A 22,858-nucleotide genomic window follows, 5' to 3' on the forward strand; every position below is an offset into this window, starting at 1 on the left:
GATTAGCTGTGTCCTCCCTCTGGTCCCACCACGCATGCACCAACCACGGGATCTGCTTAAACCTCCCTCCCCCCGTTCTCTTCTTCTTCCCGATGCCCAACATAGGTGCCTGACACAGTCAGTTTTCATAAGTGCTTGCAGGAAAACCAGCTGATTAAGGATACAAAGGAGATTGCCATATCAAAAATAGGCAATTCCAATATTAAGAGTATTGGAAATTACATTTAGAAATACAGAAAGACAGCTAACACACTAGCAAACATGTATTTGCTCTGTGTGTGATGTCAAGTCCTGAAATGCAATGTCCCCCTTTTTTGTAAAGAGAAAGGAGGTGGAATTAAGGGTGGTAACTGTAGAGCAATGTGCCCACAAGTAAAATACTAAGAAATGATTCCTACCCTGAGCATCTGAATTTGCTCAGTGGCAGTCCTTTGTGAAGGAGAAATAGGACATTTCTCTCTGTCCGTGGCCCAACGTTTCTGTTCTCCAATCCCACTGAGGGGTGTTCCTGCACCACCCCCCATGCTTTCCCGAACACCTGCACAAATTCCATGTCTCCGAGAGCAGCACGTCCTGCCTGCTCTCTCCACCCCAATCTGCAGCCCCGGGCAGGCCCCCTCCTAGCCTGGCCACTGCACCCCCTTTCCAGCCTCAGCTCAGACAACGTTTTCACGGATGCTCGGTCCTGAACTGGCCACTGTGCCCAGACTCTAAGTGCAGTGTGTTCCTTGAGCACTCCGCCTGCTAACACTGAGGGTGGACTCAGGAGTTTTTATTTTGACTGCATTTTGGAAGAGTGATTGTTGTCAATCCACAAGGCAGCCCGGTGTCATGTGGAGGATGAACGAGCCCCCGCCTTCCCTCCGTGGTGCTTGGGTTTGGGGTCTGTAAGAGCAGCCTGTGCTCGGTTCAAAGGCCACCTTACCTCCCCCTCCGCTGGCTGGGGCTGTGGCCAGAAATGGTGCAGGAGGATGTGAACGCCCGCTGGAAGGAGGGCGCCGTGGGCATGTCGGCCCGGAGCATCGCAGGTTTGGGTCCAACAGGGCTCTCTGACATCCCCACGGAGTGACCGAGAATCTCAGGGCAGCCTCGTGGTTCTGGATCAAGGAAACACGAGCAGACTGTAAGGAGCAGTGCCACTTCCGAAGCTTTCTGCTGCAGAAGGAGGTGACCCGACCCCACCAAGGGCAGCTTCCTCTTGCCCGGCACATTTCCAAAAGGAGAAACACCTGACCAGTCCCTGCTCGCAGCTCTCAACACGTACTGATGACCACCATCCACTGATGATGTTTGTTTACAGTGAGACGGGAGGGAGCCCAGCATCTCACCTGAGGACCAGTTTGCCCTGATATACTTACCGTGCTGATGAGGTAAGCCATTTCCCACTCTAGAAAGGGCAAGGCCTCTGTGCAAACCACAGAAAAGACCCACTTTCCATAACGTGCCGGCCCAGCGGCACTCTGTGCCCCAGGTTGGGTCGCGTGCTTTCGGCTAACACTTCCCTCCGCCAGCTCGGCCCTGCCTGCGGTGTCTTCACCCCCAAGAGGTGCAGAGGCCACTTGGCCTGACCCCCGTCACAGGAGGAGGAGAAGCTGAGCACCAGGAAAGCCTGCCTGTCTGACACCCGCACACCGCAGGGAACGTCACATGATCCACTGACCCGATGTCCGTCCTGCTCACAGCCTAGCATCACCACTATTTCTGGGTTTGTTTGTTTTTTTAATATTTTGCCTTTTTTTAAAAAACTAAGCTTTGAGAACTGGACAAATCTACCATGGTCAATAAAATAATATTGTGAGAAATACAGGTTATTTTGCTTTCTGCCTTAAAATAAGGGAGGACTGATCAGAAAATAATAAAGTTGAAAAAAATTTCACATCACTCGTGTTACTCAGTTCCATCTATCATCGATCCATCCATCCATCCACCCATCTATCACCCATCTATCCATCCATTTACCCTTCCATTTATCCAACCATCTGTCACCTATCCACCCATCTATCTATCTGACATCTATGCATCTATCAATATACCTATAATTTTATGGACATAATATCAAATATTTAATTTAAAAAAAACTGATCAGGCATTCCAGGTAACAAAACAAAAACATGCAAAAGAAAACAAAAAAATGAAAAAGAAAAGAAGAAAGAAAAGAAAAAACACCCACAGCTAATACAAACATTGGAGTTAAAAGACACAGACTTCAAAATAACTAAACTGAAAATGTTTCAGAAACAGGCTCCATGCTCATAGGGCAGGAGAAGCCCCCAGTGTTCACTGCTGGCCCCTCCACTGAGCTGGCAGCTGGTGGGAGCTTCAGGTCAGTCATGCTATGAATTAATGAATGAGTTAACCAAGGCACCGACAAAAAAGTACAGGGCAGGGCAAAGTGTGGAAATATGGTTCAGGAGGTTGGCCCGAAGAGTGGGAGGACAATAGAGGTGCCAAGCAGCCCCTACGACCCCACGTCAAGGAGCAGCACAGAACCACTGGATCAGAAAAACGGTTTGTCCATCAAGTCTAGCGCACCCGCTTTCGGGCTGTCTGAGCATGTCACGGGCCGCGCCTGAGAGCACGTGGCACGAGCGCGCACACAGCAACTCCTCGCAGGACCAGTGCCTCCAGCACTGAGGTTGCTCTCAGTGGTCCCCATGCAGTGACGGGAGCCATATGTTGGCCCAGTCCCAGGGCCGCGGCCACCTCAGGAATCCCACACCACACGCCCACGGCGCCCAAGAGCCCCAGCAAAGGAGGAGAAGCCAAGGGGAAATAAGATCCCACTTTGTGCTGTTATCATGCTGCCTGTTCCAGAAAACAACCAGCACAGCGCTTCCCATGAAAGTGGCTTTGTTCCTAACTCAGTTAGAGCCAACTCTGGGGCACGTGGCTGGGTTCTGTTCCCTCTGGTCAGATCAGCCTCTGCCCCCTGCCCGGGCAACAGGATTTAACTCCTAAGGGGGCGGCCAAGCACCTCAGAGTGGAGGCCCCGGCTTCCTGGCCCCTCCACGTGCTCAGAGATGCAAACAGCACCGGGAGTGGGAGCCTCGTGGGAGGTAAGGGTGCGCCCTTCATTCTCAAAGCGGTGGGGCGCTGGCCACCGGCCCTGCTGGGAATCCAGAGACAAAAGAACGGGAGACCCACGTGGCTGGAGAAGGACCTCGAAATCGGGCTCCAAGCACAGGCAGAGGCACCAGCTGCGTGAGTCGAGCCTGCAGACTCTTCTGCGTGGATTCACCTCATTTCTCGAAGCGCACACGCCCGAGAGCAGACAGACCGTGTCCTGGTTGGTTTTTGTTCAACTTGCACATTTGCTGTTCACGGTTGAACGATAGGTGAAATTTCCAGAAGGACGACTGTACGTGGGCCCCATTGCCTGGTGGAGGTGGGGATCGCGCCTCCGTCTTCTCAGCTCTGGACCCAGAAGGAGGCTCAGGGGTGCGGTGACGGCCATGGGAGCAGAGGAGAGTTCCGACATGAGGGAGGTCCTGCAGGCGACAAGCGTGCGGGCGTTGGTCCCGGCGGCCTTCCTCCCGAGCCCGCGGCCGGCAGGCTTTCCTCGGCTCCGGATGCCACAGAGAGCATGTCTGTCTGTCCTAAACCAACTACATGAGGGGCTCCAGGGTAGTCAGACTTCTGGGGCCACAGCCCCCACTAGGGTGTGTCCACAGAGTCGGGGGACTAGGGACCACACGGACCCTGCTGTACACCCCGTGCACATCAGAGCTCTGGTGCCCAACCCGATCTGGGCTCTTTTGGGTCCCTGGCATCGTCCTGGCAGAGTGGCAAGTCTGTTCCTCCTCACCACATTCTCACATTTTCCCTTTCCTGCTGACGCCCAGAGGAGGCCGCATAATACCTTCAGTGGTTGGAAATCGACCGCCTCACTTCCTGGTTTTCTCTGTGCAGACGGCGCGTCTTGGGCTGAGGGCTGGGAGGAGGGGGTCTCCCTCTGGGCTCCCGGGATGTCCAGCCCACCATCTCCCCTCTGCTTCCCCTTCCTGCACTTCCTTTACCCAGAACAGGGTGAGAGAGGGTCACAGGCTCTTTTCCAAAAGGCCTATTTTTATGCTCCATTTGGGCCACTACAGGAGGTTCTGTGGGAAGCTGGGTGACATTTGCTCTCCGGTCACCACTATTTACATCACATAGTATAAGTTAACAAGAAGAAAGGGAACCCTCGCTGCTCTCAGCTCACTGTGCTCCAGAGCCTGGTGCCGAGGCCTTCACGGGAAGGGAATGGGCGGGCAGAAAACGTAAAGGAGGGGCCCACACATCAAGGTTCATCCCCGTATGCCTCTTCTCTTGGATGCAGGAACCACTACTTACTAACAAAAGTCAGGGCATGTGACATTTAAAAAAAAAAAAAAAAAAAAATCAACATTTTCTTGTCTCCTAGGTACATAAAAAAATCTCAAAAATGTATAAAAATTATTCACTCATATATTACTTACTCTTAATCGTTACACATTGCCATTACATTTTTTATATGACCTTTAATGAAAAAGAAAATATATTTAGCTGAGGTCAAGATTATTCTTGCCTATCCAGGTGAAGACACTTGAGTTTTGTTATTTAACTATCTAAATAGTCTCAACCTTTGGCTGGCATATTCACAATAAACCTTTAGAAGTGAATGAGAAAACCTATTGATGGAATCCTGGAAGGCTGGCGGGATTCTGATAGACCAAATGGTACATGTGTACGCATCTATCTATCTATCTATCTATCATCCGTCTATCTTTTTATCTATCTGTTCACCTTTCATCTATCTTTTATCTATAGCTATCTACTTAGCTTTCATACCTATATCTATCACCATCCCTCCGACCTTCCCTCCTGGGATGATGTAGTTAACCAAGAAGTTCCCTTCTCCACCAATTGAGAGAGTTCTGCAAAATGGAACATTACCCAACCTTTTTTTCTCTCTCACTCTAGTTCTAGGTGTGAAACTGGGGCTGCTGGGGAAGGAGTGCACAGATCCCCAAGTTCTAGTCTGGGTTCCACCACAAGTCATGGACCACTGAACACGCTCTCAACCTCTGGGACCTCAGGTTCTTCATTCACAGAATCCCATCAATTAGGATCAGAGCAGATGATTTCTTGAGTCTCTTTAGCTCTAAGTTTATCTCCCCATTGTTTCTTTTTCCTTCTGTTTCTGTCTCCCTTTGTAAATTGGTGGTTTCCACCTATGGTGATTTGCTCAGTCCCCCCTTTTTTATGTGTCATGTCTCAGCTCTTGATTTTTGCTTTATGGTTACCACGAGGTTTACATAAAACATTTCATAGGTACAACGGTCCTTTTTCTGCTGTCTAGCTCTAAATTTAAAGCATTTTAAAAAGCAAGATTGCATGGGAAGTTCAATAGTAGTGATTTTTAAAAAATTATTCATTAGATATTTAAATTTTGTAGGCTTTATACTGTGTACTTTTCAAAAAAATTATTTATTTAGTTATTTTTATTTTTGGCTGCCTTGGGTCTTCGTTGCTGCGGGCAGGCTTTCTCTAGTTGCGGCAAGTGGGGGCTACTCTTCGTTGCAGTGCTTGGGCTTCTCATTGCTGTGACTTCTCTTGTTGCGGAGCACGAGCTCTAGGTGTACGGGCTTCGTAGTTGTGGCACGCAGGCTCAGTAGTTGTGGCTCGTGGGCTCCAGAGTGCAGGCTCAGTAGTTGTGGCACACGGGCTTAGTTGCTCCGCGGCATGTGGGATCTTCCTGGACCAGGGCTCGAACCAGTGTCCCCTTCGTTGGCAGGCAGATTCTTAACCACTGTGCCACCAGGGAAGTCCAATAGTAGTGATTTTTTTAAAAATTTTATTTATTTATTTATGGCTGTGTTGGGTCTTAGTTCCTGTGCGAGGGCTTTCTCCAGTCGTGGCAAGTGGGGGCCACTCTTCATCGCGGTGCACGGGCCTCTCACTGTCGCGGCCTCTCTTGTTGCGGAGCACAGGCTCCAGACGCGCAGGCTCAGTAATTGTGGCTCACAGGCCTAGTTGCTCCGCGGCATGTGGGATCTTCCCAGACCAGGGCTCGAACCTGTGTCCCCTGCATTGGCAGGCAGATTCTCAACCACTGCGCCACCAGGGAAGCCCAATAGTAGTGATTTTTAAAGGGAGCTCTTACCTTATAATTTTTTAGCTATTTGTCTATGAACAACAGACCACTTAACCAATCTTCTTGAAAGCAAGGGAAAGATGGGCAGGCAGCCAGATATATAATGTCAATTAAATAGAGGAAAACCTTGGAAGACTGAAAAAACAATGCTGCGATAGATGCTTTTTGTCAAAAATCAAAGTCCTGCATCTCTGGCCCCAGAGATGCTCTACAAACACAGAAGGAAATGATCAACGGCCCCCATATGGAGAAACACATACTTTCTTGACCTTGAGTTTTTTCTTTTGTAAATCTTTATGTCACAGTCACATCGTACGAATGTGTTCTATGGGTTAAGGTTTTCAGTAAGTACTAGGAGTGCTCTCCCAAGGATGAACTGTCTCTCTCTCTTCTAGAAGCATCAATGTTCTCATGCCTCCAGCAGAGCCAGAAGTGCCCCAACCAGCACTGCAGTCAGGGCCCCTGTCTGTTAACAGACAGGGGATCCTTCTGTGAAGTTCTCATCCAAACCGGAATTACCCCCTTCAAAAAACTTATGCCACAGTTTTCCTTTTACTCAATAACACAGAAGAACCAGAAAATGCAGATAAAATAGCTCACTACAATCAGGACCTTGTTTCTTCTTATTCTTTTAAGATGTCTCATTTCTATTCAGAGGTTTTGATTCAAGCATGCTGGAAAGAAAACACATTTGCCCCCATTTCATTGGTGTTGTGCAGGGAATTCTAATGTGGCAACAGTGGAAACAGTTTCTTCTTCACAATGAGTCTTTCCAATCAGTTTCTACTCTGATGATGCACTAAGCAACGCCAGCTTCTCAAATGACTAACAAGGGCTCTTAGCAACCTGTAAAGAATGAGCATCTTTCAAAAGTGGGCTGTGGAGTGAGCTCTCAGGAAAACGAACTCCTTCCTTCCTGCTAGACTTTAAGGAAGAATGGCATTGGGGCCGGAGGTCCTGAGGATACCTGAGACCCCCCCCCCAGAGCCCAGGGATGAGGGAGCTTGCACACAGAGCTGAGAAACTGGGGGTCAGGGTATGAGGCCTCCTGACACCAAACTCGAGGCTGGAACTGCCCTCTGTTCTGGCCTCACTTACATTTCCGTTTTTTAAAAAACTGAGGTGAAACAGACATAACACATGTTACCATTTTAACCATTTGTAAGTGTGCACTTCAGAGGCATTAGGTGCAATTCACATGTTGTGTCACCATCACCACCATCCATCTACAGAACTCTTGTCATCTTGCCAAACTGAAACTCCGTCCCCATTAAACACTAACTCTGCTTCCCTCCTCCCCCCAGACCTGGCACCCACCATTCTACTTTCTGTCTCTATAAATTTGACTTCTCTAAGTACTTCTTATAAGTGGAATCATACAGTATTTGTACTTCCGTGTCTGGCTATGTCTTAAAGGTTCATCCATGTGGCAGCATGTGTAAGAATTTCCTTCCTTTTCAAGGCTGAATAACATTCCATTGTATGGATGAATCACATTGTGTTTAGCCTTTCATCTGTGGACGGATACTTGGGCTGCTCCCACCTTTTGGCTTCTGTGAATAGTTTCATGTCCTCCTTTTATGTTCCTTTGCCCAAGATTGAGTTGGGACTGGTTACTTGCGACAAAAAGCAGCCTCAGGGATACAAGAGCCTTGCCTCAAAGCTACTACTTCCAATCCAGCGGGAATCCAGGTAGACAAGAATGGTTACAGCAGCTGTCAGGCTATGGGGAGAGATGGCGCCAGAGGGGAGAAAAGAGGCATTGACACAGGGAAGCTTTCCTTGGGCTGAGCCAAAAAAAAAAAACCAAAAACACCAGAGACAGTGTGTTCCAAGCAGAGGGAGAACCTGTATAACTCAGGTGGAGAGTAAGGGGCTGATGAAGACGACAATGCGGGGAGCCACGAGACTCACCCAGGAACGGATAAACTGTCAGCAAAAGGCACAGAACATGCGAGATGAGACCCGATCTATCTTGGTGAAAATGCTGTACCCATGACCCCCGGTTGGTTAGAAGTCTTAGGTTCTCAGAAAAACTGCTTTCTTCCTTCAGGCAGAGTCCCCAGTCGCTCTGGCTTTCCTTTGGAAATGGGACATGGCCTTCACGCTAAACTTTGTCCTGGACCTTCTAAGGACAGAGCCATCAGCCTGGTGAAGATGGCTGACACAGGAGCCCTGAGGCATCTTCACTGGGATGAGAGCTTCCTCTCATCAGGACCGTACCACGGAGACTTAAAACCACATTCCAACAGAGGGCCGGGGCTTAAAACCCTCCCGTTATCTCACAGAGTGTCTTGTTGTGACTGGAAAGCCCTATTTCCTGTGGAAGATTTAAAGGACACAACTCTAAGACATCCTCATAGGATCCACACCTCTCAGAACCCCTAGGGCACCAGGGGGACCCGCATCCACTGACCTCCCACCCCACACAGTAACTGGGGCCCTAGGCGGCCAATCTCTCCCCTAATTTCAGAAGCCAGAAGTCTGCTGTTTTCCAGAGATTATCACTGCTCAGGTTCTAAAACCAGGTCCCTACCCAGGCAATGGTGTCTTCGCCCGGTCCTTCTAAATCACCCTGATTACATAACATACGCAGCGCCGTGAACCCCTCGTTAGGTCGGCACCAGCAAGGGCAGCGGTCCTCCCAGTTAACACAGGCGGCCCGCTGCAGTACATGGCACTGCTGCGTAATTTAAGCTGGATTTTCACAACGTGAGCAGAAAAAGCAAGCTTTCTTCATAAATTACCAACATACTACTACTAATTACTACCTGGGGGGTACCTAACAGGCTTCCTTGGCCCTCGAAACAAGCCCTCAAGGGTATCATGTCCTGGGCAGACCCAGGAAACTAAGGCTCAGGGCCTGCCCTCACTTACACTCGGAGTGCACACTGTTTCCTGCTTCTCAGTGGTACAGAGAAGGACGGCTTGTCTGACAATCCACGTGCCTTGGGTTCAGTGTAAGAGACCCTCTCTCGTTCCCAGGGCGGGCATGGCGTCTCCCCACAGGACAGGGCATCTTCCAGAGGAGGCGGCACTGAGGGACGGGTACAAAGGGGCTGGGTCTCCCTGGCCCGGTGGAGCCGGGTCCACGCTGCCCCTGACCCCGCAGTAACGTGAGCCGATGGTACCCCTTCCACAGGGCTGGGGCGTGCTCTGGAGAGCTCGTCATCAGGGGTCGCGGCCTCCCCACAAGAGGACCATGGGGCGCCACTCCCACTTCCTGCCCAGCAGATTTCTGGGGCTGCGGTCTTGGGACTGAGCCTCCCCTTCTTCCCTCTGGGCAGTGAGGTGGCAACAGGTATTCTTTTGTTTTCATCTTTTTACTATAAAACTCTGCCCATGTGCTACCTCAACCCCACCTGCTCTAGGAAACAGGATTCTGTCCCGAGCTTAAGGCTTCACATTCTATACAAGGATTTGATTATGGAAGGCCTTCCACTAAACTCCTCTTCCTCACTAACTTTGTTATGTATCTCCTGTACGTTCGTTGGATGTTTCAGGCGCCTGTGCATCACTTCTCCAACCAGCCAGTGAAGTCCCTGCAGTGAGACCCATGCCTGCTTCACCTTGGTTTCCACAGTCACCCAGCACATGGCAGGTGTCTGTGCAGTAAATGTTTACCAAATTAGCAATGCTGAAAATAATCATGTTGGGAACTTGTGGTTCTGGCCAAGATGGAGTAGCCCCACTCCTCCCCGGTCCTTGAATTTACAACTGCAGCCCTGGACATCACACAACCACACGCACAGGGAACTCTGACAGATGGAAAGAAGGACCTGGGCACCTGGGGAGGTGAGGAAGGACACCGTGGTGAGTTCCTTGGTTTCCTTACCGCCTCCCATAGATCCCAGAACTGTCAGACAAAAGCAGCTCCAGGAAAGGCCCGCTCATCTAGCCAAAGAACCAAAACCAACCCCTCCGAAAAGAGCAGCCTAACAGCAGAAAACCTTTTCAGCAATACCTGTCCTATTCCAACCAAACACCCACAGGACCCGCATCCCCCAGTGCACAGAAGGAGGTGGCCCTTGACCTCCCCACCAGGCAGGTGTCAGCCGGGCGCAGGGTAAGCCAGCCTCCTTCCCCACCCAGCCTCAGGCCCCAGTGCAGTGGTGCGAGCAGGCGAGCTGCACTTTCTCCTCCCCTGTGTCAGCAGGGCCAGCGGGAAGGGGCATCTGAACATCTGAACATCCACGTGGCCCTGGAACTGCACCTGGGCAGAAGTGCTGCCTAGAATGAGAAGACCGGATGAAACCGCATCGAGAGCTCACAGCACAGCATCAAAAAAGTCCAGGGTAAAACCTAACACCCATTCATCGCACCGAGAACCAGAAAGCGAACAGGCATCAGAACCTACAGGACGACTGGAAAACTGTGGGGGCTCCTCAAAGCGTCGGCTCTGAGGCAGAGGGACGGCGGGGTGACCTCAGGTCTGCTCCTACCCACAGGCGCACCAGGTAGGGACCCCGAGGCCCGCACCTTCCAGGACCAAATCTTGTCCTGGGGGAGACTCTGCTCTCTCACCTTCTCAGAGCTGTCAAGGAGCCCCATGGCATTCTAGAAGCTTCTCTATGTACACTCAGTCCCCCAGGAAAGCTAGCTGTCCCAAGGATGCCTGGGTCCTCCACCCAGTTGAGTCCTAATCATACCCTAACCCCAGTGTTTCCAACTCATTCCGCTGTCTCCCACTCCAAGTGTGTAAAATCCGACCTGGCTTTCATCTACCTGGTCTGCCTGGTCCCCACCCACCTCTTGCATAGGGACTTCTACGTGCCCTCCCTGCGGCTAAGCACGCTCAGATATCAGAGAACACTGCTCCAGGCCAAAAGTCCCCTGGTATTTAGTGGCAGAACTGGAAGCTGAGCTGCTTCCCTGAATTCCACTTCGTCCGGTGCCCTTAAACTTCCATCTGCAGGATAAAGTGGGTGATGGCCCTAAAGGAGGAAACAGGAGCGTAGTCTGTGAAAGGAGGCCTTCTGGACCCCAGCTCCTCTGTAAACTGGGACTCAGTTACCTTTAAGTCACAAGAGAACGCCTGGACTAAAGACCGTCTCGGGGGCCTTCTGCAAAGTGAGTGGGACCGGGACTCAGAACCAACCCCGGACGCGCCACTGATGGCCGAACACCAGCTTCCATGTCACTTAACACCTTTCAGCCACACACACAAAAACCACCATCACCACCCAACCTGATTCCAACTCACCTGAGCGGCTTTATGCCTTTGGATGTTATTCTACTGTTTTCTTAAAATATAGGGAGGGGAAACGGAAGGGTAGGAGAGAAAAAAAGACAACGCAGGCAACAGTCAGGACAATGGTCAGTAAACACTTCTTAAGGTGTAAACTGCTTGCCTAGAATTTATGCTGATCATCGAACCCAAGTCCTACTTTCTTCACGCTTTCAGAGCAATGCTGCGGCAGCTACAGGTGCAGATCTGAATGTCCACGACTTGTAACTCACGGATTTCCCAAAGATGTTTTAAAATCCTGCTTGTATCATACATATCAACATTCTTTACAAAGAGAACAATAATGGAAATCAGAATAATAGCTGCTTTTTGCTGAGTACCTACTACTACTACGTGCCAGGCGCTGTGCTAAGCCATACGCAGCCATCATCTGATTTATCCTCAGAAAAAGGTTTCCATGTGCAAATTTATTACCCCAATCTTATGGACGTGGAAAGAGAGATGCTGAAAGGTGAGGTTAAGAAACTTGTTCAAAGGCAGTCAACTGCGTCTCTGTGACTGGGAAGCTGTGTTCTTTCCACAAGACACCCTTGCCCCCCATTAGGGAGATCTCAAAGTCCGCAGCCTTAATGTAATAGAATAACCCTGTCCTAAAGTCACTGCCTTTTTCCTCCAAATACAGCATAACGTTACCTCGGAGGAGCCCGCTGTGCGGGTTCCCCGCGTGCGGAGAAGGCTCGGGGCCTTTGGGAGTAGCCTGCAGCCCTGGGGCCGCAGCTCCCACTTCGAAAGAGCGCCTGTAGGAAGTGCCACCAGAAGCCGGCTCCTGGGATCCCACCGGCCACCGTCACCAACAGAGAAAGAGAAAGATCTCTCTCTCCTGATAGAAACGGACCAAAACTCTCTTAAATTCACCTTTGGAGTTGGAAAACTATTTCCATCCTAACCAGAGAATTTGTAACATGTTGATACACGCATGGAATTCATGGAAAACTACTATCGTGTATGTACTGCATTAAAATGTCAGGAAACATCTGAACAGACATTGTCATCCATTCAGCTGCGGAGAAACCTCCCAGGCCTAGAAGGGAGAACTTACAAGACTTTCAGGCTGGAAAGAGTGAGAGAAGGCAGACCACTCACTGGCCTGGGCTTGCCTTTCTCGAGGGAATGTTCCTCTCTCTCCCTCTTGATCACCCCCGTCCTTCCAGCTAAGACACACACACAGCGCCGTGTCAGCCCAGGGTCAGCAGGACGCTGAACACCAGCAGGATCCTCGGGCACAGATGCCCCAGGGTGGCCACTCGGATCCAGGCACGTGCCGCGCCCGTGCCACCCTCAGAGGCTGGGCCCATGGTGCTGGCCCGCCCGGCTCACCTCGGACGTTTCAGAGGTAAGATGCACGGAAGGACCCAGACACTCTACTGTCTGGAAGCTCTGCTAAGACTGTGGACAGGTTATTTCAGTGACTGTGTGTCTTGTTTTACAGTCATGGACTCTAAAATCCACCCTCTGATCGCTCCAACAGTGGGCAAGACAACGGTAAAACTCATTCTGAAACCCCAGCTTTGCTCCTCAGGCTGGCTTGCTGCATTTAGTAAAAGCACTGCTTCTCCTACGAAACAGGAGCACCTGGGTACAGCCTCGGGGCCCTCTGTCCTCGGGGCAGCCTGAGATCCCTCACGGGCTCTGGGGGTGGACGGACAGCCCTGGAACCGGGCAGGCGGGCTTTCTTGGTTTCAGCAAAAGAATGTGCTGTGCTGGGACGCAGCCCCGGCTCCGGAAAGCCGCACATCTGTACACCAGGCTTTCCTCTGCCCCAGTGAGTCTCGGCAAAGACAAAGCATGGCTTTCTCCTGGAAGGAGGAGCCCTCCAGGCTCTGGGGCTGGGGCGCTTTGTCCCACGGCCTTCGGACCTGAGGGCTGTCCTCAAGTGGCAGGAGACACTGGGAAGAGTCACCCTCCTCCCAAGTCCGGTCTCTCCTGCTTCCTGGCCCTGGGACTCGGCATCCCACCTCCTCCCACTCCCCCGTCCCCTTCCCCCCACAACCCCTGAGATCAGGTTTCAGCATCGCCCCGGAGACGTGGCCAGAGGCTGCGGACGCAGGAGAGCTGGGGCTGAGCGCGGCGCTTACCTGGGCACCTCGGGGCGCTGGTCAGTCCACAGACGGCCCGGGAGGTCAGGGGCCGGGCGGAAGGCGCTCCCAGGGCTGTCCCCAGCGGCGTCCCCCACCCACCGGGGCAGGGCGACTCTGGGTTCCGGCGTCCCGGGGGAATCGGGGCGGGACGCGGGGCGGCTGCCTCTGAAGAGGCCCATTCAGAGGGCGGCAGGGAAGGAGCCCGTCCGGGGGAAGAATCCGGGCTGTCGCGGGCAGCCTGCCCATTGAGTGCCTCCGAACGGCAGTGGCCCCGCCTCGCGCTGCTGCGCGGTTTGCTTCCTTTTCATTTCTTTTCCCCTTTACCCCTTTCCCTGCCTTTAACCTCTTGCAAACTCCCAGCTGAAACCCTCCACAGCTTAGTTTCAGCCCCAGGCCCAACGCTACCCAAGGGACAAGCCGCTAGCGCGCGTGGGGCTGGAGACTCCCGGGGGTCGCCAGCCCCCCCAAACCGCCCCCTCAAGCGGGCCTCCTGTCCAGGATCTGCGCCTCAAGAGCCATCTCCCCCAGAGGCAGACCTGCTTCTCCGGGATCCGATGCTCACAAAAGAGAAGCTTCCACAACCACTGGAGTCCCTGGTCAGCTCTGCGTCCCATCCCTGCCAGCCAGGGTCCAGGCCCCGTCCCTTCCCCCCGGGGTAGGGGCATTGCCTCTCCCGCGCCCCAGTCCCCAGCCCCACGGCCTTCACTCCATCCCCTGCCCAGGGCGGCCTGGGGGACCTTCCTCTCGTCAAACCCTGCAGGTTTTCTTCCTGGCCTCGGCGGCTCCCATGCCCTACCACTCCCAGTTTGCAGAGTCTCTTTTCTAACCACGTAGCCTGTTTCACCTGGCTGGTAGCTTAGTCCACCAGCAGGCTGTTGGTAGGTCTAAACACATTCTATCCCTTTCTTCCCTCTTCTCTGCTCATGTTCTTCCCTCTCTCTGAAAGGCCAGCCCCACCATCCAGCAGTCTGGTGGACTCCTATATACTCTTCAAAGCCCGTTTCAAATGATCCCACATTTTTATAAGACTTGGGACACTATCCCCCTCATTCAGGTAAGTCCACGCTCTGTCCCTCGTGACCTGAGATCTGACAGTAACGAGCCCATATAGCAGTGTAGAGAGGCTCTGTCCCGTGTGTGGCTTTTGAGGCCGAAGCTCCAGGCAGTAGATACGTGCATTACTAGGTTTACAGCCACCAAGCGCAGCAGGGCGTGGGCACTCGCCCCTTGCCTCTCCTGCCTTTCGGGTTGGGCACAGTCCCATTCATCTGTTAAATCCTAGTACACTAAAGTCTTCCCTGAAAGAGAAGGTCCCACATCCCTCCTGGGAGGCCCCCTTCCTGCTCATGGGCTGGCATTGGCACTGCCTTCTGCACACCACAACGGGACCAGGCGCCTGCAAGCAGGCTTCCAGAACACACTCCAACCACACTGTGCCGAGTCACACCTGCCCAGCCCTGGTGTGACCCTCTGACCCACTCATCAACCTGGGGAAAGTGAACAGGGGCCTGCCTCTCACCAGGAGAGACAGGCATGCCTGGGGCCTTCGGGCCACCTCTCTAAGTCACAGGCCAAGAAGATCCCAAGGACCCTCTGCCCCAGAGGTGTGAGCAGGGCACATCCTCCAGCTTGTTTATGTGCCTGCAGGGTAGTGGCTGCTGCACAGGATCTGTAGGAAATGCCTGACCACAGCCCGGGGCAGGCTCAGCCAGCGGATGGACAGGCCTTTCCCGTGGCCCACCGCTCCCTGAACGGAGAGGAAGGCGGCCGTCTGGCAGCCAGGCCCGGGCAGGACAGTGATGCAGCGGCGCTCCCCAGGGCGGGTCCTTCCCTTGGTGCCAGTGGACTCTGTGGGCCTGATAAGTCTGGGGCAGCCCATGGCTGGCTGGAGGGGAGGAGTGCCGCCTCCGTGCCGCAGCATCTGTGACCAGGACAACTCTGGTGGGGATTTACAGACACTCCAGAACCTTCTGGAGACCTGTCTGCCCCTTTTCCTTCTCTCTTATGCTTAGCTGGAGCAACAGGGACGAAGATTTCGTGGTTGTGCTGCAAGTGGCAGCAATTCTGATGAAAAGTCACATTCGGAAAACTCTTCCCCTAAAACTATGCCGCCCCTACCTAGCACCTAGGATCTGGGTCAGCGGGAGGTGGGTACCCGTGGGTGCTCACGCCTGCAGGGTCACCCACTTACCCCTAGTGGAGTCACGGATCAAGTGCAGACACGGACTGTCCATTGTCGGCAATGCCAACCCTCCTCCGCACACGTCGTGCCGGCCACCGAGCCATCGACGCCCGCTGCCCTCCTCCACACCCCTAGAAGCTGTGGGCCTGCTTCCCTTTAAGTAAAAGGCGTCTCTCTCCTACTCACTCACTTATTTACTCACTTATGAGAAAACAACACAAACTTTTATCCCGAACCTTATCCGTGTTAGATGCCGGGACGTACTGATGAGTGAAACACAGACAGACAATAGTTTGGAAGCTACAGAGGGAGAGGGACACAACCCCAATCCAGGGCCCCGTTTACCGCAGGCTGGGTCCTTACGGAGCCCACCCCACTGGGAGGCACATCCCAGGGCGGGGGAGAGCCGGGCGGGCTGTCCCAGGGACGGCCTGGGACCCGCTCCGCCGTGACAGGCGGGGCTGGACGGCCCTCGACACACGGCACAGTCACGGCCACCTCACGGGAGGTGACCGCGGAACCGTGAAACACTGCTGGGGAGGGAAGGGGCGGGGAGCAACTATGGGGCAGGAGGGCGAGGCTGGGCCACCCTGAGAGGAGCAAGGTGGGAGGGCAGAGAGAGAGGCGACGCGAGTTCCTCTTCCGGGGGAAGACTCAGAAAGCCTTCGCCACCTGGGATGTGAGAGAGAGGACAGAGAACCACGAGGGGAGCCAAGGACGCCAAAGTGATGGCTAAGGCACCTGGAAGGGCACGGGGAGGCCAGAAGGGTCCCCCGCGACAGCCCCCTCTTGTGCCTCCAGAGGGGCGTGTGCCGTCCAAAGGCACCATCTGGTCAGTGTCTTCCGGCCCCCCAGCCCCTGCCGGCCTGGCACGTCTTTACGGGGGGCCGTGCTGTCACCTCAGCACTCTGTCCCGCCCAGCGTTCACTCAATGACACGGAATCCAGGGCCGCCGCACCACCCAACGATGGGGTATCTGCGGGGTCTCCCTTAGGACTCGGTACGTGACGCAGCAAAAGAAGGTCAGAAGCCTTACGAGGAAGCTGCTTCCGAGAAAGGGGGCCGTGCAGACAAACTGTGGGCTTCTCCCGTGTACACAGGAGGGCAGGGGGGGGACCGCCGAGAGGAGATTCCCAGGGACCTGCACATCTTCAGCACAGGCTCTGCCCTAGTAAAATAGGACGAGGAGCGATCTTAGAAAGACCCCGAATGGCCAGTACATCAGACAGGGACCCTCAGGGCCACTCTGACACACTCCTGCTGCTTTCCCAGTGATTACCTGCCCGCCAGCACCCAGGGAGGCACTGCCCTGGGCTTCTGAAGGTCCAATTCAGTGGTCTGCTTTTGCAGAGAAGAAATTAAAGACAAACCCAAAAAGCCATCCCCCAGGACCTCAGTTATACACTGACTTCACAGCAGCCCAACCTCACGCTCCTCTCCAGGACATCTAACTGTAACATCACACGGTCCGTCTGTCCCAGTGCGTGGCCCACGGAGACCAGAGGACACACGACATTCACCCCAAGATGCCCAGCAAGTGCATGCCGGGCCCTGGAGCACAGGAAAGGTTTTCCTTTTTGTCAAACTACGGAATTCTCATTTCCCCTGGCTTTTGTGTTTTCTATAAACTTGCTCTTTCTCTACATAGGCACACGTGTAAGTGCACGGCACGTGGTAAGTGCTCAAAAAGCAATGAAATCCTCAGTCTGGGCATAACTGTGAGTATACACATCCAAGGTGCATCCGAGTGCTATGCAATATGTATATACAAAAACATACTAGCACATGACAGGATTTCAACCAAACACAAAGCTTCTTTACCTCATCAGGGTGGTCTGGCCGGTGTCCCTCTCTGTCAAGGAGGCACCCTAATTTGGGGGCACCAGGTTCCAAAGGCACTGAGCCGGGTGGACCACAGCCAGTAACAAAGGGTGAGAGGCAGACGGCAGATTTAAATCTTCACCCTTCTCAGGTCTCATAATCCAAAGTCTTCCCAAGTGTCTCCAGCAGAATGTGGAGTTTTCACCGGGACCGCCAGCCTGAGGTGACAAGAGTCACAGATACATTTACCTCACACCAGGCTAGGAATCCACGCAGGGCAGGGGAACACCTTTGTAAGGAAAGGAAGAACTGCAAGTGGCATGGGGTGAATGCTTCCAGTAAGAAAACACCTCAACTGTCACGGGCCAGGGCTGCACGTGCATTTTCTTTCAAGTCGTTCCCAGCTCTCAAGGCGTCCTATCCCCGTTCAGAGGGGAGGTGAAAACACACACGGGCGCGAGTGGTGGCTGGGTCTGCAGGTGGATTCTGGAACCCACACCCACTGCTGTCAGAAGATCATCAGCCTGCAGCCCACTCCAGGGCCGAGACCGACCCACGTCTCCAATCCCGGGGCAGGGCACAATTTTGATAGACAATGAGGCTTTGGAAACGCTTTAATGACCAAGTGCGTTTGGAATTTAAAAACTATATTGAAAGACAAGTTTCTGGTACATCCTCACATACGTTATCACATACGTATCAATGTACATTTGGTACATTATCATATATATATAAGCTGAAATCTACCTTCATTTCTAAGAGATGACACCATGCACAGTACCGCTATTATTATTTTTGCTTAAGTTTAAAAAATGTCTTAAGAGGTCTGCAACTTGTGCAAGAGCTGTATAATGGCGACTGTGGCCCCACATGTGTCTGTCACCAAGTCTAGGGCCTGGTCCCAGGTCACTGGCCTGCGGGGCTCAGAATCAGGACAGCAGCAAAAACCCCATTGGAAGCACATCAGAATAACTTTTACACGCTGAGATTCGAGAACAGTCCACCAGAGGGGGGACGAAATGAGCTGATAAATAAATTTAGAGGGACTTCCCTGGTGGCGCAGTGGTTAAGAATCCGCCTGCCAATGCAGGGAACACGGGTTCGAGCCCTGGTCCGGGAAGATCCCACAAGCCGCGGAGCAACTAAGCCCGTGCACCACAACTGCCGAGCCTGCGCTCTACAGCCCACAAGCCACAATTACTGAGCCCGCGTGCCACAACTACTGAAGTCTGTGCGTCTAGAGCCCGTGCTCCACAACAAGAGAAGCCACCGCACTGACAAGCCCAGGCACCACAACGAAGACCCAGTGCAGCCAAAAAGAAAAAAAAGAAAAATAAAAAATTTAGAGAAACAAAGATGCCTTTAAACTCAGAGCACGCAAACAAAAGATGGCATTCATCGTGGTTGGGAAATCATCGGCTCACGTGGGGACACTTCCAAGCCGGCCTGTTTGGTGGATGAGGTGTCAGTACAGAATGCCAACATCTTGTATGTTTTGAGCTTCATTCCACTCGAGTGAATGAGTGCTCTCATCTCTGCAGACTACTGCTCACCGCACATGCACAGGCCAGCGCTGCACGCTGACCTCCAGCAGCACAACACTGATGTTTAATTTTAAATGTATTTTGAAGTTGTCAACCTTCCTGTTTTCCATTTTCTGAATCTGGGGCAGCAATGGGGGTAGCAATAGTTGCTAACCATGGCAGTCACACGGGGTCACATTCACCAGCAGGCGTCCTTCTGCACGAATCGGAGTGCAAAGTGTATCCCATGCGTACACAGATGTGGATATTCCTATACGTAGTTATATACACATATGTACCTAAATATAAACATGTTATAAATACATATATAAATGGACGAGCTTTTTAGGTTCTGCAAAATTCAAAGTAATCAGGGACGTCTACAAATGTCACACATGTTCACATTCAGTACATGCTTTTATTCCTACTGTAAACACTCTCATTAAGTTTGTAAAATTTCAAAAGAAAACGGAGCTGGGTACAGGAAGAAAGGGGAGGTCTGGTAGAAACATTTTGCAATTTGTCAAGCTTTGAAGAAGGACAACTTTTTTTTTTTTTAAACAAAAATAAAGCATTGCCTCTAAGTAACCTCTCTCTTTCTCTCTCTCTCTCTCTCCCCCTCTCTCTCAACAAGACCTTCCTGGGTATTCCTTTTCTTCCTCCCTCTGGCAAACATCACCCATTTTTACCCTTTGAATCCAACTCCAAGAGGTCGCAACAGCACTAAGCAAACGCTGCACCCCTCAGGCCAGGGCCTCCTTCCTGCCAGTTCAGAGTAGCCCTGGGTCAGAGCTCCTCCTCCACCTTCAGGTCACTGCCCACAGCCCCAGGCAGGGCCCTGAAAACACCAGCCCTTCTCTCCAGAACAAGGGTATACGAACTAGAAGCTGCAAAATGTATAAAGGCCTTCTCCTTGGCATGGACATATAGACACTACCAAACGTAAAATAGCTAGCTAGTGGGAAGCAACCGCATAGCACAGGGAGATCAGCTCGGTGCTTTGTGACCACCTAGAGGGGTGGGGTAGGGAGGGTGGGAGGGAGGGAGACGCAAGAGGGAGGAGATATGGGGATATATGTGTATGTATAACTGATTCACTTTGTTATAAAGCAGAAACTAACACACCATTGTTAAGCAATTATACTCCAATAAAGATGTTAAAAAAAAAAAAAAAAAAGGCCTTCTCTTTCAGTAAACTAACATTAACCCTTAATGGTGCTCATTGAAGCCAAAAGTCCCCAAATGTTCCCTAAATACCACTTGCAAAACCGTCAGGTGAAAATGTTCGGGAACTAAATAAAGATGACGGTCCTCCACGCAACGAACCGTTCACTTCAAATCATTCACTTTATCTTATGTGAATTTTACCTCAATTAAAAGAAAATTCTCTTATGGATTAGTTGGAAGCTGAGATACATCAGAAACAAATTTTTAGTGAAACCTTTCTTCATATTTTTTTCCCATTTATTTTGAAAATATCAAGAACTCCTTAGCCTTTCAGCTACGAATGACAGAGTAATTTACATCTTGAGCTTCACAATTTTCTCTCTTTTGCCTCCATGAGGATTGAGATTAAATGACCCCTTTACTTAAACTCTTACTAATATTTTTGTGTTCAAGAAACACATTTCCTTCTGAGGCTCTAAAATGTTCTGCACCCAATTCATTGTTGGGGGTGGTTCCCCACACCAACAAGCAATGCTCCGACACCAGCCGGGGGTCCTACAATTCAACTCAACTCTATCTACCTGGAGACAGCATCAGAGCCCACAGGCTAAGGGTTCTGTCCCACAGGACCGCCCTCCCTTCAGACCAACCAGCTATATAGATCAGAGGTACTCACGACCCTTTCCTCAGGTTCCAATAATTTGCTAGAGTGGCTCAGAGAACTCAGAGAAACATTTTACTCACTAGATCAACAGTTTATTATAAGAGGCTATAACTCAGAAACAGCCAGATGGAAGAGATGCACAGGGCAAGGCATGGGGAGGGGCATGGAGCTTTCATGCTCTCTCCAGGCACCCCACTCTCCCCAAATCTCCACATGGTCACCAGCTGGGAAGCTGCCTGAACCCTGTCCTTTTGGGTTTTTCTGGAGGCTTCATTACATAGGCAGGATTGACTAAATCACTGGCCACTGGCGGTTGATTCAACTTCCAGCCCCTCTCCCCTCCCTGGAGGTCAGGGGGTGGGACTGAAAGTTCCAACCCTCTAATCACAGGGTTGGTTCCCCTGGCAACCTGCCCTCCATCCTTTCCAAAAGTCACCTCATTAACATCACAAACACCGTTATGCTCTAATCACTTAAGAAATTCCAAAGGCTTTAGGAGCTTGGTGCCAGAAATAAGGAAAACCAAACATATACTTCTTTTTATAAATAACAGTATCACAGACTCACAGCTGGCATTTCTAAGGATGGTGGCCCCGGAGACATGTGTTTCCGGGGGTGTCATGTAGGCTGTGTCCGGATGCACTGAACATACAGTCCCGAGCGCGGCCATCCCAGGTGCCTCCTTGAGGGTCCCAGGTGGGTAGAACCTGCTGGTCTCTCCCCATGGAGCGCACGGTCCAGATTCTGGTGCCAGCTGCCCTCCCAGCACCCACCGCCGCCCTGCCATCTCCCGCTACCTGTCCCCAGTCCTTCAAGTTACAGCCTCCTCTTCTACTTACAACACGCTGCTAGGAGAATTCTACAGTATGTGAATTCATATTTAAGTATTCATTATTTGAGTACATATTTCAATATCCCTCACTCTCCTGGGGCAGGTACCCTAATGTAAAAGAGGAGCTCGCCAGGCACAGGCCCAGGCCTCAGGAGCACATGCTGGGGAAGGGCAGGCTACTCTGGGCTCTGGTCCACCCATCACCAACCTCAGATTGCTTTTCATTTACTTTGCTTGTTTACTGCAGAGGTGAGGGGTAGGTATGAGGCGCCTGTGGAAGGGACGAGCCAGGCAGGCTCCCGGGGCCCCTGGCACTGGAGTCTGGGGGCTTAAACTAAGTGCCACAGGACCTGGAGGGACACAGAACAGGATGTGTGCTACCCAGAGCAGAGGGCAAGAGCTGCAGGCAAAGGTGCAGTGCCAGGTTACAGGGGATAACACGGGCCTCTCCTGAGACAAACTCTCCCTCCCTGACCAAACCGGAGACAGGGTCCTGGAGCCTCGACCTTGGCCTTTGAGGTCTGTCCTCGGAGGACCCAGTCTTTAGCAAGGATTCTGCTAAGTCATCCCCCGCTGCCTGCTCTCTGATCAAGTTCCTCATCTCCTCCTTGATGTCTAAGCCCTCTGCCGGTCTTCAGCAAGATCCTGTTGGGGCAGTTTGGCAAGAATCTCCCTCTCCTTGATGTTCCTCTTAGTCACTTTTCATCCCCTGACCCTGTCACTGCTCTTTGGCTGTATTTGCTGCATTAGGATTTGAGCTCAGCTCCTTCCCCTGCTGCAATAGTACCAAATAAAATCTGTCTCTACCACCTTTAACTGGTGTCCTGCTCTGTTGTTTCTCCCTGACATTTGTCTGCTGGTTGTCTGGGAAATAACCTGCCACATCTGGGTTTACACTGACTAAGCTGGTACCTAGTTCAGTTTGATGTAATAAGACACACAGAGGAATTTTATGTAGTTAGTGTTGCACTAACTGCATACTAACTAAAAGAAGCCAGAACATAACTGACATCATCATATTAATAGCAACAAAATCAGAAATAGTTACAAAGGCCAAAATCCATTCTGCTAGGGTCAGTTGATTATACCACCCGAATCTCCCACAAATCCAACCCACCTCCTCCCATCATTTCTGAAACCATTTTCGTGCTCCGCCCCACTGCCTACTCCAACTGCTGTTGTGCATACAGCAGCCAGACCAATGTGTGAAAACAGAAATCTGAGCAGTTCT

The 22,858-nt window shown here is 51.8% G+C and overlaps 1 protein-coding gene across 9 annotated transcripts in view; it reads right to left on the bottom strand.

Moving 5' to 3' along the window:
- TNS3 (tensin 3) overlaps nucleotides 1-22,858 on the bottom strand; it is a 237,493-nt gene that overhangs the window by 26,654 nt on the left and 187,981 nt on the right. For all 9 annotated transcript variants that reach the window (XM_059934302.1, XM_059934295.1, XM_059934298.1 and 6 more), the window contains one exon: nucleotides 926-1,097. In XM_059934302.1, coding sequence (XP_059790285.1) covers nucleotides 926-1,097 — 172 coding nt within the window. The remainder of the gene's footprint in view (nucleotides 1-925; nucleotides 1,098-22,858) is intronic.

This window comes from Balaenoptera ricei, chromosome 9 (genome assembly GCF_028023285.1).
Source record: "Balaenoptera ricei isolate mBalRic1 chromosome 9, mBalRic1.hap2, whole genome shotgun sequence".
NCBI classification, from domain to species: Eukaryota; Metazoa; Chordata; class Mammalia; order Artiodactyla; family Balaenopteridae; genus Balaenoptera; species Balaenoptera ricei.